Below are 14,064 nucleotides of genomic sequence, written 5' to 3' on the forward strand. Positions count from 1 at the left end.
AAGCTGTCATGTTGAAAGGCCAGGTCACAACTTGGGTTGTGTCTCTCTCAACACTAGCTGCAAAAATCTTTCTATTGTCGCTTTCTCCCGGCCTAGCTCTGGGCGAGCAGAGGGATGTGAGCCCGAACCCCTGACCTTCGCGAGCAGAGAGGGTCTGACCCCGATCCCCTTATCTTGGGGAAGGAGAGTTCTGGTCCCTAGCTCCCTTGGGCTGTCCGGAGGTTGTCTGCTCTGTTTTTTGGAAGAAGCAAATATTCGTTTAGAATTGATCAACATACAGACAAGATGCTGGAGGAACTCAGCAGGCCAGGCAGCATCTGTGGAAAAAAAGTAGTCAACGTTTCAGGCAAACACGAGGAATTCTGCAGATGATGGAAATTCAAGCAACACACATCAAAGTTGCTGGTGAACACAGCAGGCCAGGCAGCATCTCTAGGAAGAGGTACAGTCGACGTTTCAGGCCGAGACCCTTCATCAGGACCCTTCAGGTCTCGGCCTGAAACATCGACCGTACCTCTTCCTAGAGATGCTGCCTGGCCTGCTGCGTTCACCAGCAACTTTGATGTGTGTTGCAACGTTTCAGGCTCGGATTTCCAGCATCTGCAGATTTTTTTTTGTTTGTTTAGAATTGATATTTCTTTAATTGTTTACCACTGCTTATCTCCTGTCATGCTTTTCATCTTGTTTTGACATCTTCTATCTTAAGTGCTATTCATGCCTCAGTAGCTATCTTCATTTCGAGTCTTCACCCTTGGACAAGTTAGGCGCAGTGACACTGAATGGGAAATTTGTAATATTTGATCACTCTTCCACAGAGGATGTTTTCATATGAGATTAATTAAGCCTGTCTCTTTGCATATGACAACATCTGAAAGAGCCTTTTGGGTCACAACATATTATTCTAAACACAAAATAATCTGCAGATGCTGTTGTCAAAGGAACGCTCACAATGCACTGGAGGAACTCAGCAGGTCAGTCAGCATCAGTTGAAAAGATTAGTCGACGTTTTGGGCCGAAACCCTTCATTAGGACTGAAGGAAGAACTTTGGGGAGGGTTTGAAGAATGCTGGTAGTTGAAAAAAACGTAATTTGAAAGACAAAGGGGTGGGGGAGGGGAAGCAGGGAGGTGATTGGCAGGAGAACAATGCGCAGTAGTAGAAGGAGGCGGAACTATGAAGGAGGTGATGTGAAATAGGGATAGAGGAAGGGAGGGGGAGGGAATTACCGGAAATTTGAGAATTCAGAAAATTGAAACACCTCATATACCGTCTAGGTAGTCTCCAGCCCCTTGGTACGAACATAGAATTCTCCAACTTCCGGTAATTCCCTTCCTCTATCCCTATTTCACATCACCTCCCTCATAGTTCCACCTCCTTCTACTACTGCGCATTGTTCTCCTGATAATCACCTCCCTGCTTCCCCTCCCCCACCCCTTTGTCTTTTAAATTACTGTTTTTTTAACTACCAGCATTCTTCAAACCCTCCCCAAAGTTCTTCCTTCAGCCCTGACGAAGGGTTTCGGCCCGAAACATTGACTAATCTTTTCAACTGATGCTGACTGACCTGCTGAGTTCCTCCAGCTCATTGTGAACATATTATTATAGAAAGCTATCTTAAGGGCATTCCAAGAGCTCTTCCCCAACATGATCTTTATCAATTTGATTTGTGTAATTGTATTTCAAGATGTTAGACACCAATGATTAAATCATGTCCTTTGTTACAAAACCCCATTATGTCTCAGTTGGTAGTCTATCACATTAGAAGCCTGTAGACCACTACTTCAAGTGCTTTCTGACCCCTATTATCTCTTGGGGAATGATTACTGATCCTGTACATCTGAAACATTAACTTAATTGTATTGACCATGAATCCCTGCTGCTTTGCTGCGTAACCAGGATTTTCTCATCTGATTCAGGGTTTCGAATGAAACATTGGCAATCCCTTTCTTCCCACCGATGCTACTTGACCCACTGAATTCTTCCAGTAATTTTTTGCTCCAGGTTCTACCATCTGCAGTCTCTTGTGTCTACAGGATTTTCTATTTTCTGCCCCACACTTGATACTTGCTCTTTGATCTTAAAGTTTTTCCTCTTTCCTTGCTTCCTGCTGTCCTGTCTCCACTCCATTTTTAGATTATGAAGACACTCAGTCCTCTTTTATTGTCATTTAGTAATGCATGCATTAAGAAATGATACAATATTTCCTCTGGTGTGATATCACAAAACACAAGACAGACCAAGGCTGGAAAAAACTAACAAAACCACATAATTATAACATACAGTTACAACAGTGCAACAATACCATAACTTCATGAAGAAGTCCATGAGCACGGTAAAAGTTCAAAGTCTCTCAAATGTCCCACATCTCACGCAGACGGAGGGAAGGAAGAACTCTCCCTGCCATACCCGACCATGATCTGACTCTGAGTCATCCGAAAACCTCGAGCTCTGATCAGCTCTCCGACACCGAGTACTGAGCGCCATCTCTATCCGAACGATTCGACCTCCATCTCGGTCGCCAACAGCAGGCAAAACCGGGGATTTTGAGGCCTTCCCTCCGAAAGATTCCCAACCACGCAGTAATGACAGCAGCAAACGAGCGTTTCAGAAATTTTTCCAGATGTTCCTCTGTGCTTTCATGTCCATCTCCATCAAATCAGAATTGTCCACGGCCCCTACTTAACAGATACAATATCATTTTTCACCGGAGGGCTGCTTCTCTCTCCTCCCGCCGGCTTTAATGAACAATTTTGTGTAAAGTGACAGCTTCTAGATTTGCCTCCAGCAAACTGACCCATCTTTTGTACAGGATTAATTCAGATAATTAGAATAGTGTTTGAAGGTAATGTTTTTAAATGTTCACACTTGTATATGAAGATTAGTTATATAGATCACATGGTAGCAATGACAACCCTCTTGCATGTACAGTACTGTGCAAAACTCTTAGATAGATACTTTATTGATCCCAAAGGAAATTTCAAGTGCACAGATATACAAATATTAGAGGAGAAGTAAGAAAGACGTTACCTCAAATAATCTAATGGTCGGGGGGGGGGTCATCACTTCCCCAGCTCTAGGTTGACTCATTATAGAGCCTAATGGCCGAGGGTAAGAATGACCTCATATAGTGCTCTTTGGAGCAGTGCGGTCGTGTTATTCTGTTACTAAAAGGGCTACTTGGTTCATGACGTACGTGAGTGATGATAAACCTGATTCTGATATGGGTCTCTATTGTGGACTGGTAGTGGGAAATCATGGTTGGGGGGAAAAGGGAAGGGAGGAGGGGAGGGTGTGGAGAGACATTTTATAATGATCAATAAACCAATTGTTTGGACTGAAATTACCTCGCCTGGTGTGTGAGGACTGAGAGTGTCGGCACCCGCACCACACCCTGCCCAGGCACTCCTTCTCTGCCACTTGTCCCACACTGCACCCACGGTGCTCCACCCTCACCTTTCCCAACATCCTTTGCTCCCGCCAGATTTACAAACTGGCTCTCTGCTCCAGGTCAACAAATTCGGTACTGTGCAAAGGTCTTAGGCACAGTATTCATTTATTTTATTGTTTTTTAAAATATTATTATATAATTATTTTATTGTTAAAATTTATTTATTTAAGAACTTTGCCCAGTTGGAATATAAAGTGTTGTTCCTCCAACCCGAGTGTCACCTCGTCGTGACGGTGGAAGAGGCCATGGATTGACATATTGGAATGGGAAGTGGAATTAAAATGGGTCACCAGAAGAAGTGGGATCTCCCAGTGGCCACCCATTTTAATTCCACTTCCCATTCCCATTCCAACATGTTAATGCATGGCCTCCTCTAATGTCGCAATGAGGCCGCACTCAGGTTGGAGGAGCAACACCTTATATCCTGTCTGGGTAGCCTCCAACCTGATGGCATGAACATAGATTTTGCGAACTTCCAGTAATGGCCCCCCCCCGCCACCCCTGCTGCTTTACCATTCTCCATTTCCTTTTCCCTCTCTCAACTGATCTCCTTGCCTGGCCGTGGCCTCCTGCTGCTCCTCCCCACTTTTCTTTCTTCCATGGCTTTCAGTTCTCTCCTATCAGACTCCCCCTTCTCTAGCCCTGTATCTCTTTCACCAATCAACTTCCCAGCTCTTTACTTCATTCTTCCCCCTCCCCGTTTCACATATCACCTTGTATTTCTCTTCCCCCCCCCCTCACCTTTTACATCTACTCATCTTTTCTTCAGTCCTGCCAAAGGGTCTCGGCCCAAAACATTGACTGTACTCTTTTTTCATAGATGCTGCCTGGCCTGCTGAGTTCCTCCAGCATTTTGTGTGTGTTGCTTGGATTTCCAGCATCTGCAGATTTTCTCTTGTTCGTGATTTGACAACTAAATTTCTTGATGGTTTGATTACTACTGGATCTTTTTGATTAATGCTTTTGTTGTGAAGAAAGCAATATCCTTAGAAAAGTAGCGGTTTGAAAAGGAAAGTTGATTTTAAAATGATTGTTTATAAATGGGTTCAACCTTTAAGAAAAGTACAGTTGAGCCCAGATCCCTTAATTGTACTAAATTCAAATTGGGCTTAAATTGTCCTGGTCTTTGAAAAGAAAAAAAATCCATGATACTGTTCACAAATACTGTTCTGAAACTTCTGCTTGAAGTGTATGTGTTGGTTTATGTTGGTTGAAGTGAAGTTTGTCCATGAGCTTTGCCATCCCTTCTGGTTAAAAAGTTGTCAACTTTGTTTGGCTTAACCAAGCGGCACCCAGTGGCCATTTATGCAAGGTTCTGCTGGAAATCCTTGGCTAAAACTGTGGCATACTCCTGCAGATTTATGTAAATCCTTGTCACATTGCTTAGAGGCTGCGAAATAAATTCAGGCGTCAGTACTCAGTTTGTACAGGATCAGGTTCTGATTTATATAAAATGAAAATCAAGCCTGTAGGCTTGTTGTTTCCAGGTGAAGGATGTGAGAGTCATCAGATTGAAAATGTATTTAAGTTTCTTTATTATCTCTTCCTATGGAGGAAAACTACTCTGCCATAGTTGGATGCATCAGCAAGGGAGATGAGGTTGAGTACAGGTCTACGGTAGGAAACTTTGTCACATGGTGTGAGCAGAATTATCTGCAGCTTAATGTGAAAAAGACTAAGGAGCTGGTGGTAGACCTGAGGAGAGCTAAGGTACCAGTGACCCCTGTTTCCATCCAGGGGGTCGGTGTGGACATAGTGGAGGATTACAAATACCTGGGGATACGAATTGACAATAAACTGGACTGGTCTAAGAACACTGAGGCTGCCTACAAGAAGGGTCAGAGCCGTCTCTATTTCCTGAGGAGACTGAGGTCCTTTAACATCTGCCGGACGATGCTGAGGATGTTCTACAAGTCTGTGGTGGCCAGTGCTATCATGTTTGCTATTGTGTGCTGGGGCAGCAGGCTGAGGGTAGCAGACACCAACAGAATCAACAAACTCATTCGTAAGGCCAGTGATGTTGTAAGGATGGAACTGGACTCCCTCAGGGTGGTGTCTGAAAAGAGGATGCTGTCTAAGTTGCATGCCATCTTGGTCAATGTCTCCCATCCACTACATAATGTACTGAGTGGGCACAGGAGTACATTCAGCCAGAGACTCATTCCTCCGAGATGCAGCACAGAGTGTCATAGAAAGTCGTTCCTGCCTATGGCCATCAAACTTTACAACTCCTCCCTTGGAGGGTCAGACACCCTGAACCGATAGGCTGGTCCTGGACTTATTTCATAATTTACTGGCATAATTTACATATTACTATTTAACTAATTATGGTTCTATTACTATTTATTATTTATGGAGCAACTGTAACGAAAACCAATTTACCCCGGGATCAATAAAGTATGGCTATGACTATTCCCCTGTGCCTCTATCCAATAATAAATCAGGTTGTTACAGATGGGTTATTATAACTTGCATCTTGGTCTGTAACCTCCTCAAACTAGCACACCTTTGTCTCCAAGTTTCATCAACCTGTTATGTCTTTCAAAGGCAATTGTCCTTCCAAAGCAACAAAGGTCTTGACAATTGTATGCCCACAAGTAAACCAACAAAATCCTTCATTTCAGTTCCATGGCAGGTTCCACGTTCATCCAATTTAACGGAAGCTTGCTCCCTTCCAAATCTTTAATACAATATGGTATTCACCCTGCCACCTCAACATTGATCTAATATTTTAGATTATTCCCACCTGTTTGATTCTGGTAAAATGGTGGCAGCCACTCTAAGTCCAGTCAAAGGTGTATTTGTTCGTCTTGTATATCTTTTTTATGATTGCAAGTCACTACTGGATACTAAAAACATCATGTACTGCAGCACTATCCCTTCAACAAGTTATTTGATAGTGATGGAGCTCTACTATTGCATAGCGTTATGTTGTTGCCTGGTCCTGTTCCATGTCAATGTGCTGAGTTGGTGCATAGTATGAGACATTTTTATTGTGATTGCAAGATCCAGTGGGGCATTGGTAATGTAGAATACTGCATGTCCAGTTCATTGGTGAGACTGGTGGTGGGGGAGCTGTGTTGTCTTGGTTGTGGCGAGGAGCAGGCCCTCGCCATGGGGTTGCCAGGGGTTGAGATGCCAAAGGTGGTGTGGGAGAAAATCATGACCTCTGAATGTGCTGAAATCCATACTTGGTTGGGGGCTGGCCCTCCCATTGGTGCTGCCCTCCAGTGTTTGCTTGGTGGAAGAACAAGCTGGACCAGGACAACTTACCATCAATCTACAGTTATGCCATTCTGGGATTTGGGCTATATTATTTTTTTTCTTTGTGACTGTATGCTTTTCTGAAATCGTAACCATAAGTGCTATTTGTATGATGTGCAGTGTGCTCTTGGTGATGTGTTTTGCACTTTGGTCCATGTTTCATTAGCCTATATTCATGTGTAGTCAATGATAATTAAACTTGAACTTGAATTTGAACTCATGACGTTGAACTTGCCTGATGTCTTGAGGGTTAGGAACTTTTTTAAATGCTGTTTTGAATTTTCTTCGCAGATAACAAACCCACAAGAGCAATTAAAGAGTCCAAGTTTCGACAGAGCCAACAGACCTTTGAAGAAGCCATTACATCAAGTGATGTCTTCATCAGGAAGGAGCCAACTGGTAGGATTCAGGTCCAGGAGCACAAGGAGCAACAGGACAACGTGGGAGACCCTGTTCCTCAGAAACGGAATCTTGATGTCCCAGGGGAAGAAGAGTTCCTTTACCATCTGCCTGAGGACCAAGAGCAAGTAATGAGTATGTAAACACTCGATGAACGTGATATTATGACACAAGATTCTGCCGATGCTGGAAGTCTTGAGCAGCACACAAAAATTGCTGGAGGAACTTGCTGAGTTCTTCCACCATTTAGTGTGTTGATGGTGATATTGCAACAGGCTTCCAATTTCATACGCAACTTTAATTTTCTGTTGATATCAATTCAGAAATGTTCATTTGTCGAACTTAATGATATCCATTTTTTAAGTGCTGAGATGAACAGGAAACCTTTCCTAAATATTTGGCAATATTGAATTTTGCATGTCAAAAATGCACTATAGGAGTTTGGGGCAGGAGGCAATGGGCCTCAGAAGATTTAGTTTTTCTTTTGCATTGACCTGTGCCTGAACTCCCAGTGTGTTTGGCCATTCCGAACATCAGCCCTAAATATCCATTCTTTTAGAACGATATAAGAGAGATGGTGACATCATTTTTCAGAGTTGGAAAACACTTTTCCAGTGTTAATGGGTCACTACGAAAATTGTTCTCAGAGTTGGTGTCCGAGGCCACCTTTCATTGCTTTACTAGTAGGTATCTCTGCTGCTAGTCATTTCAATGTGTTAGCAAATAACTCTGAATTTAATAACTGTTTTACAGTACGAAATGATCAGGCAGCTTGTGAATATTTAAGGAAGAAAATTATTAGACCTCTGTACTTTGTTCTAGAACCTGGTGGTGTGAGTACTGAGATTTTTATACCTTCTACCTGAGCATGAGAAAAGAGCATGACCTGGGTGCTGGTGATGTCTGATGATGGATGCTGCTTTCCTACGACAGCGTTTCACGTAGATGTGCTCAATGGTTGGGAGGGAAGTACTGGGCCAAATCCATTACCTTTTGTGGGATTTTCCGTTCAAAAGCATTCCAGGCCGTGATGCAGCCAGTCAATACACTCTCCATGACACATCTGTGGAAGTTGGTCAAAGTTTTTAGTGTCATGCTGAACCTCCACACACTTCTAAGGAAGTAGAGGTGCTGCTGTGCTTTGCAATTGCATTTACATGCTGCGTCCAGGACATTGTAACACCCAGGAATTTACTACCCCTCAACCATCAGGCTCTTGAACAAAAGGGGATAACTGCACTCAGATCCAGTGAGATGTTCCCAGAACCAATGATCTCACTTTAAGGACTCTATCTTGTTATTTCATGTTTTATTATTTATTGCTATTTATTTATTTTGGCAATTGCACAGTTTATTGCCTTCTGCACTCTGGTTGATCTTTCATTGATCCTGTTATAATTACTATTCTGTAGATTTGCTGAGTATGCCCACAGAAAAATGAATCTCAGAGTTGTATGTGGTGACATATATGTAATAAAATTTAATTTGAACATCAAACTTTACTTTGTATATCCTCTCCATCTCGGGTATGGCAGGGTTAATGGACCATTAATCTGCCTTGACTTATTTCATTTAATTACTGCAGCTCCCAAGCACAAGAGGCCCAGGCTAGATGCTGTGAAGAGACTGGAGTTTAAGTCACAGGAGAGCTTATCCGAACCTCCCCCACCAGATAATGAGATTACTCCACCCTCGTCACCAGACGACTTTGCCCGGATCCAATACCCCAGGTAGGTTGCAATTTATGCAATAATTTCTTTACAATGTATTGTTGCTTCTGTTTATTCTATCTCTTCTTGAGACTGGAACCACAACAATCAATATTTTGCCCCTGCATTCAGATTGGATTATCCAACCCAGTTCATTAGAGCTATTAGCTATGTTCTCTACATCTCGCTTTCTAATAAGTAACGGTCCCTTAAAATTTGCCTGTGTTTTGTCAATAATGTGCTCATGACTGAGTCATCTAACTCTTATAATCCTGTTTTTCATGCTTCCTTTCTCTGAAGCCATCAGAAACTTATTGATCCTTCTTCATGATTACTTTCTCACATCAGGCAGGGTATACTGATGTCAAATGATTTGTCTCTATTTTAGGATTGTTGGGATTTTATAGCTTTGTATTATATTAGCTTCTGAGTGGTTCTGCCTGAAATGGTGGCATGCTTCTTCTGTGACTCTTAAACTCTTTGCCAAGTATTAAATTATTGTGATACATTTTCTTTTACATTGTGACTGTGGTGCTTGGACCCCTTAGTTAATGGTAAGGCTCTACGGCACAAAAAAGATTGGGAACCGCTACTCTAAACCTTACCTAGCCATGAACTTGTCAAAATCCAGTTTCTCTTCACGACTCAAGCCCTCAGTCCCCGCAACATCATTGATTTTTTTTTTCTGCACCATCTTGCGTAATGACATCTTGATGCTCAAAGTGTAGCCTCCAAGTCCAGTCCCCAAATCTTGTACAACTGAAACATGACATCCGCACCATTGAACTGTACATTGACTAGAAGATCTCTCAGTAAGTAGATAATTTAAGCTGACACTCCAGTGTAGTACTAGGTGTTGTTTTGGTGAAAGGATTTATCCTTTGTAAGAGATAATAAACTGCATGCTTCAGTGGCTCAAATAATCCTAACTGGTCAGAACATGCAGATTCTGATATTCTAAAGCACCCCCTTTCCATCTTGGACTTCCAAAATTAACTTTATATCTCATATAGTTCACACAGCCTGCCACCGTTGCCAAGTCAACAGTAAGTGAATTTGTTGTGTGAATTACTTCGGACTACTTTGACACAAGATGCTATCCAAATGAAAATGGTGTATTATAAGTTGTCCAGTTTATGCTGACCTTTTTTTTTAGAAGTCCAAAAACATCTATTCAGGACATCCTTGGGCTGAGTGATGTGGCTCCCATTGAAGAATCTGCCATCAAGGTACAGAAACGAGTTCTGAAACGCCCGCCTGTTATGGAAGATTACATCAAAGTGACATCGACGGATGGAACAAGGGTTTACATGGTCCTGCAAGATGAAGATACAAGGCCAGAGCAGAAGGTGAAAGCTTTGAAGGAATGGCCAATTGTACTATTCAAAATAAGTGCTTTTTCAATGATTACTCTGTGCAATTACAGTTTGTGTAATTGAAATCTGTTCCATTATTTCTTTAAACTGTATAAATGTAACCTCATATAGGACTTCCACAATCTTAATTTGTCCCAACTTCATTAAAAATTTTTGCACTTTTCCTGTCCCATCTTGGGATTAGTTATCCATTTAGGTTTTGACTGAGCCTTGCCAGGGTTAGCACGTCACACTTTACAAAATAGTGCACTCTTTCCCTTACTTCCTCTTATTTAAACAAAATACTGTAATTGCTTTTTTCTGATGATTGATTTATGTTGCAATTCTTTTAAAGCTCAAAGTAAATTTATTATCAAAGCACATATATCACCCTATACAACCCTGAGATTCATTTTCTCAATACTCAATAAATCCAAAATAGAAAAACAGCCATAATTGAACTAATGAAGAACCGCACCAACTCGGGCGTTCAACCAGTGTACAAAAGGCAACAAACTGTGCAAATACAAAAAGAAAGAAATGATAAATAATAAATAAGCAATAACTATCGAGAACATGAGATGAAGGGTCCTTGAAAGTGAGTCCATATGTTGTGGGGCAAGTGAAGTTGACTGCTGTTACCCCTTTGGTTCAAGAGCCTGATGGTTGAGGGGTGATAACAGTTCCTGAACCCCATGGTGTGAGTCCTGAACCTTCTGTACCGTCTTCCTGATGGCAGCAGGGAGAAGGGAGCATGTCCTGGGTAGTGGGATCCCTGATGATGGATATTGCGTTCCTGCAGCAATGTTTCGTGTGATGGTGGGGAGGAATTTATCTGTGATGGACTGGGCTGTATCCACTACATTTTGTAGGATTTTCCATTCAAGGGTCCATACCAGGATGTGATGCAGCCAGGCAATATACTCGCCACTGCAGATCTATATAAATTTGTCAAAGTTCTAGATGTTATGCAGGATCTTCGCAGACTCCTAAGGAAGTAGAAATGCTACTGTGCTTTCTTTTTAATTGCACTTGCAATCTGGGCCCAGGAATTTAAAGTAGCTGCCATCTCTAATCCTCCAATGAAGACTGGCTCATGGACCTCTGGTTTCCTCCTGAAGTTAATAATCAACTCCTTGTTCTTGCTGACATTGAGTGAGAGGTAGTTGTCGAGGCACCCCACTCAGCCAGATTTTCAGAATCCTCCTATATGCTGATTCATCACTGCCTTTAATTCAGCCTATAACAGTGGTGTCATTAGCAAACTTGAATAACATTGGGGCTGTGCTTAGCCATAAGTTTAAAGTGAATAAAGCAGGGGGCTAAGTACACTGCCTTGTGGTGTACCTGTGCTGATGGAGATCGTGGAGGAGATGTTTCCAATCCAAACTTCCTGGGGGGGGGGGGTCTGCAAGTGAGGAAGTTGAGGTTCCAACTGCACAGGAGGTATTGAGGCCAGGTCTTGGAACTTATTGATTAGTTTTGAGAGGATGATGGTATTGAGTGCTGAGCTGTAGTCGATAAAGAGCATCCTGATGTAAGCATCTTTTCTGTGGGAATTATGGAGAGAGTGATCAAAATGTTTTAGTTCCTTTTACTGTGGAAAGGAAACAGAAACTGTTTGACACAATTTTCTTACAGACAGAGATGAGAGTATACATTGGAAACAAATTTAGGATTCAAGGTATGCTCTGGATCCCCAATCCCTGATGTAAAACTTAAGGTTGTCTGTCTGACTTCCAGTTTGAAAGTTAATGCAGCTAACATGAACAGAGTTCCATAAGGCCCATAAGATATAGGAGCAAAATTAGGCCATTCAACCCATCAAGTCTACTCAGCCTTTCCATCTTTTTATTTGGAACTTTTCAGGCTGTACTCCCTTCTGATTCTTTGTAAACATTTAAAATGTGCTGTTGGGGCAGTCACATTTCTTTCTCATGTTAGTAATTTAATATGTGCATGTAGGTCTTTTGTCCTTAATTAGGCTATCTAGCAATATTAATAGGAGAAGATTGAGAACTCTGGATTGTTCATTTTGGGTTAAAGGGAAAATCAAACTAAGTTATTCAAAATTTTGTTGGGTTGCTGCAACAAACGGTTTCCTCAGGTGGGTAAGATCACAGTCATAGAAATTTGCAGCAAATTTTTGGAACTATTGGACAAGTAAAAGTTGGAATTCTGCTAATGCCTTGTGATTTGTTAAGTCTTCGTAATCACAGAGTAATCTTTGAAGTGTAGGCACTATTTATGTCAGCTGTTTACTCCCTGAAATGTGGAAATATCTTAAGTTGAACACTGCCATTGAATGATGTCCCATCACCATGCACCATCAACCTTTAGGCCATACCACTCAAGGATTTGTTTATATTATTCTTAGTAACTCTTTGTACTGTGTGTGACTGTAGGTACTGTGTTTAGCTCTTGGTGCTGGTTTGTTTAGATCTATAAATGTGTACGGTTGGATGACAATTAAACTTGAACTTGATGATCGGAATGCTGGTCAGATTATGACGGGGGCAACAAGACTTGAAAACAGTTGCCAATTTATGCAAAGAGTGTGATGATTACTTAAAATGGTTATTCATACATTTACCACTGGAGAAAAATGTACATACTACATAGTTTTAAAAAGTCTCCTTTTCCCAATCATTATCCATTCATTTAAGAGCTGTCTTCAACTTTAAATATTGATACATTTGGGGGAATAAGTAGCGCTTCTGTTTTGACTTGAAGACTACTGTACTAACAACACAATGTTTTATCCTAGTTGATCAATGCTCATTGGAATGGACAAAGGCAGCTGCACCTGCTGGGAGTACCTTTCTCCTATCTGAAGGAACAAGTTGCTGAAGAGGTAATTAATACTTTGTTAGTGTAGCAAATCTCAGTGACTAGTGTAGAATGAAGTAATGAATAGATGACTCATGGTTTGAACCACTTAAGAGCAGTCCTCGTAGGCAGAGACGGTGATCTATATGACATGACAACCTGTAACAAATCCTTTAAATTTCTTCCTTCACTACTTTTGGCTCCCATGTTCTGCATTAAAAATGGAGCCAATGGTCACTTTTTGACTATGTCTAAGCACATTCCTTACTCATTTTTCAGCAATTCTAATGGGAAATGGCTTGAACTGGGCAGGTGACTGTACTGACACAGATCGCTATCATTGATCTTGTAACACTTCCGCTGAAGTTTGTTGGTGCTAGTATGTAGTGCAATAAAGTTTTCTGCCAGGCGATGTTATTGCACGGTAATGAGGGATGCACTAGTCGAAAATCATTTTAATGGGTGAGAAGTGTGCTGTGGCAGTAAGTTTGATATTAATCTGAGGTTGTAGCCTTATCACCAGTGTCACTGTACTTGTATCTTAGTAATATGCTTTTATCAGTTCCACAAAGCACTGAATCAATGCTTTCCAACTCCAGCAAATTGCCCTTCCGGATTCTGCAGCTGTGTCCTATTTTGCCCCTTTTACTCACTCAATGCTTTTTGCTACATTCATTAGATTACACGCTACCAATGGATCATTTAAAGTTCTCAGCTTTGTACTTTTATACCTTGGTGACCCTACTCACCGATTTACATTAGCCCTTAACAATCCCATCTCTTCCCCCACTATGCACCTCCATCGCTAGCTGACATTATTTGTGTACTACCAGTTGTTGAAGGCCATAACTACAGTGTGGTGATCAACTAAACAGGGCCGCTTGTGGTTAGCAAATGTCCTGCAGTAATACCATTAAAACATTTTAAAAGGCAAAGTTGTAATGAATTTATGGTGTATGCTATTAAAGGTTACTAAATGCAGGAAATCCCTCTATCAGTTGCTCTTCAGCAAAATCTGTTCCGAAGCCCTTGTCTGCACGTGTCTTTCGTACATGTGTCAT

At 41.6% G+C, this 14,064-nt stretch overlaps 1 protein-coding gene across 1 annotated transcript in view; it reads left to right on the forward strand.

Annotated features, from left to right (window-relative positions):
- Positions 1-14,064, forward strand: part of chtf18 (CTF18, chromosome transmission fidelity factor 18 homolog (S. cerevisiae)) — a 97,790-nt gene that overhangs the window by 171 nt on the left and 83,555 nt on the right. The window contains exons 2-5 of the mRNA XM_063057432.1: positions 7,003-7,245; positions 8,696-8,840; positions 9,976-10,168; positions 12,942-13,028. Coding sequence (XP_062913502.1) covers positions 7,003-7,245; positions 8,696-8,840; positions 9,976-10,168; positions 12,942-13,028 — 668 coding nt within the window. The remainder of the gene's footprint in view (positions 1-7,002; positions 7,246-8,695; positions 8,841-9,975; positions 10,169-12,941; positions 13,029-14,064) is intronic.

Source organism: Mobula hypostoma, chromosome 9 (genome assembly GCF_963921235.1).
Source record: "Mobula hypostoma chromosome 9, sMobHyp1.1, whole genome shotgun sequence".
Classification (NCBI taxonomy): domain Eukaryota; kingdom Metazoa; phylum Chordata; class Chondrichthyes; order Myliobatiformes; family Myliobatidae; genus Mobula; species Mobula hypostoma.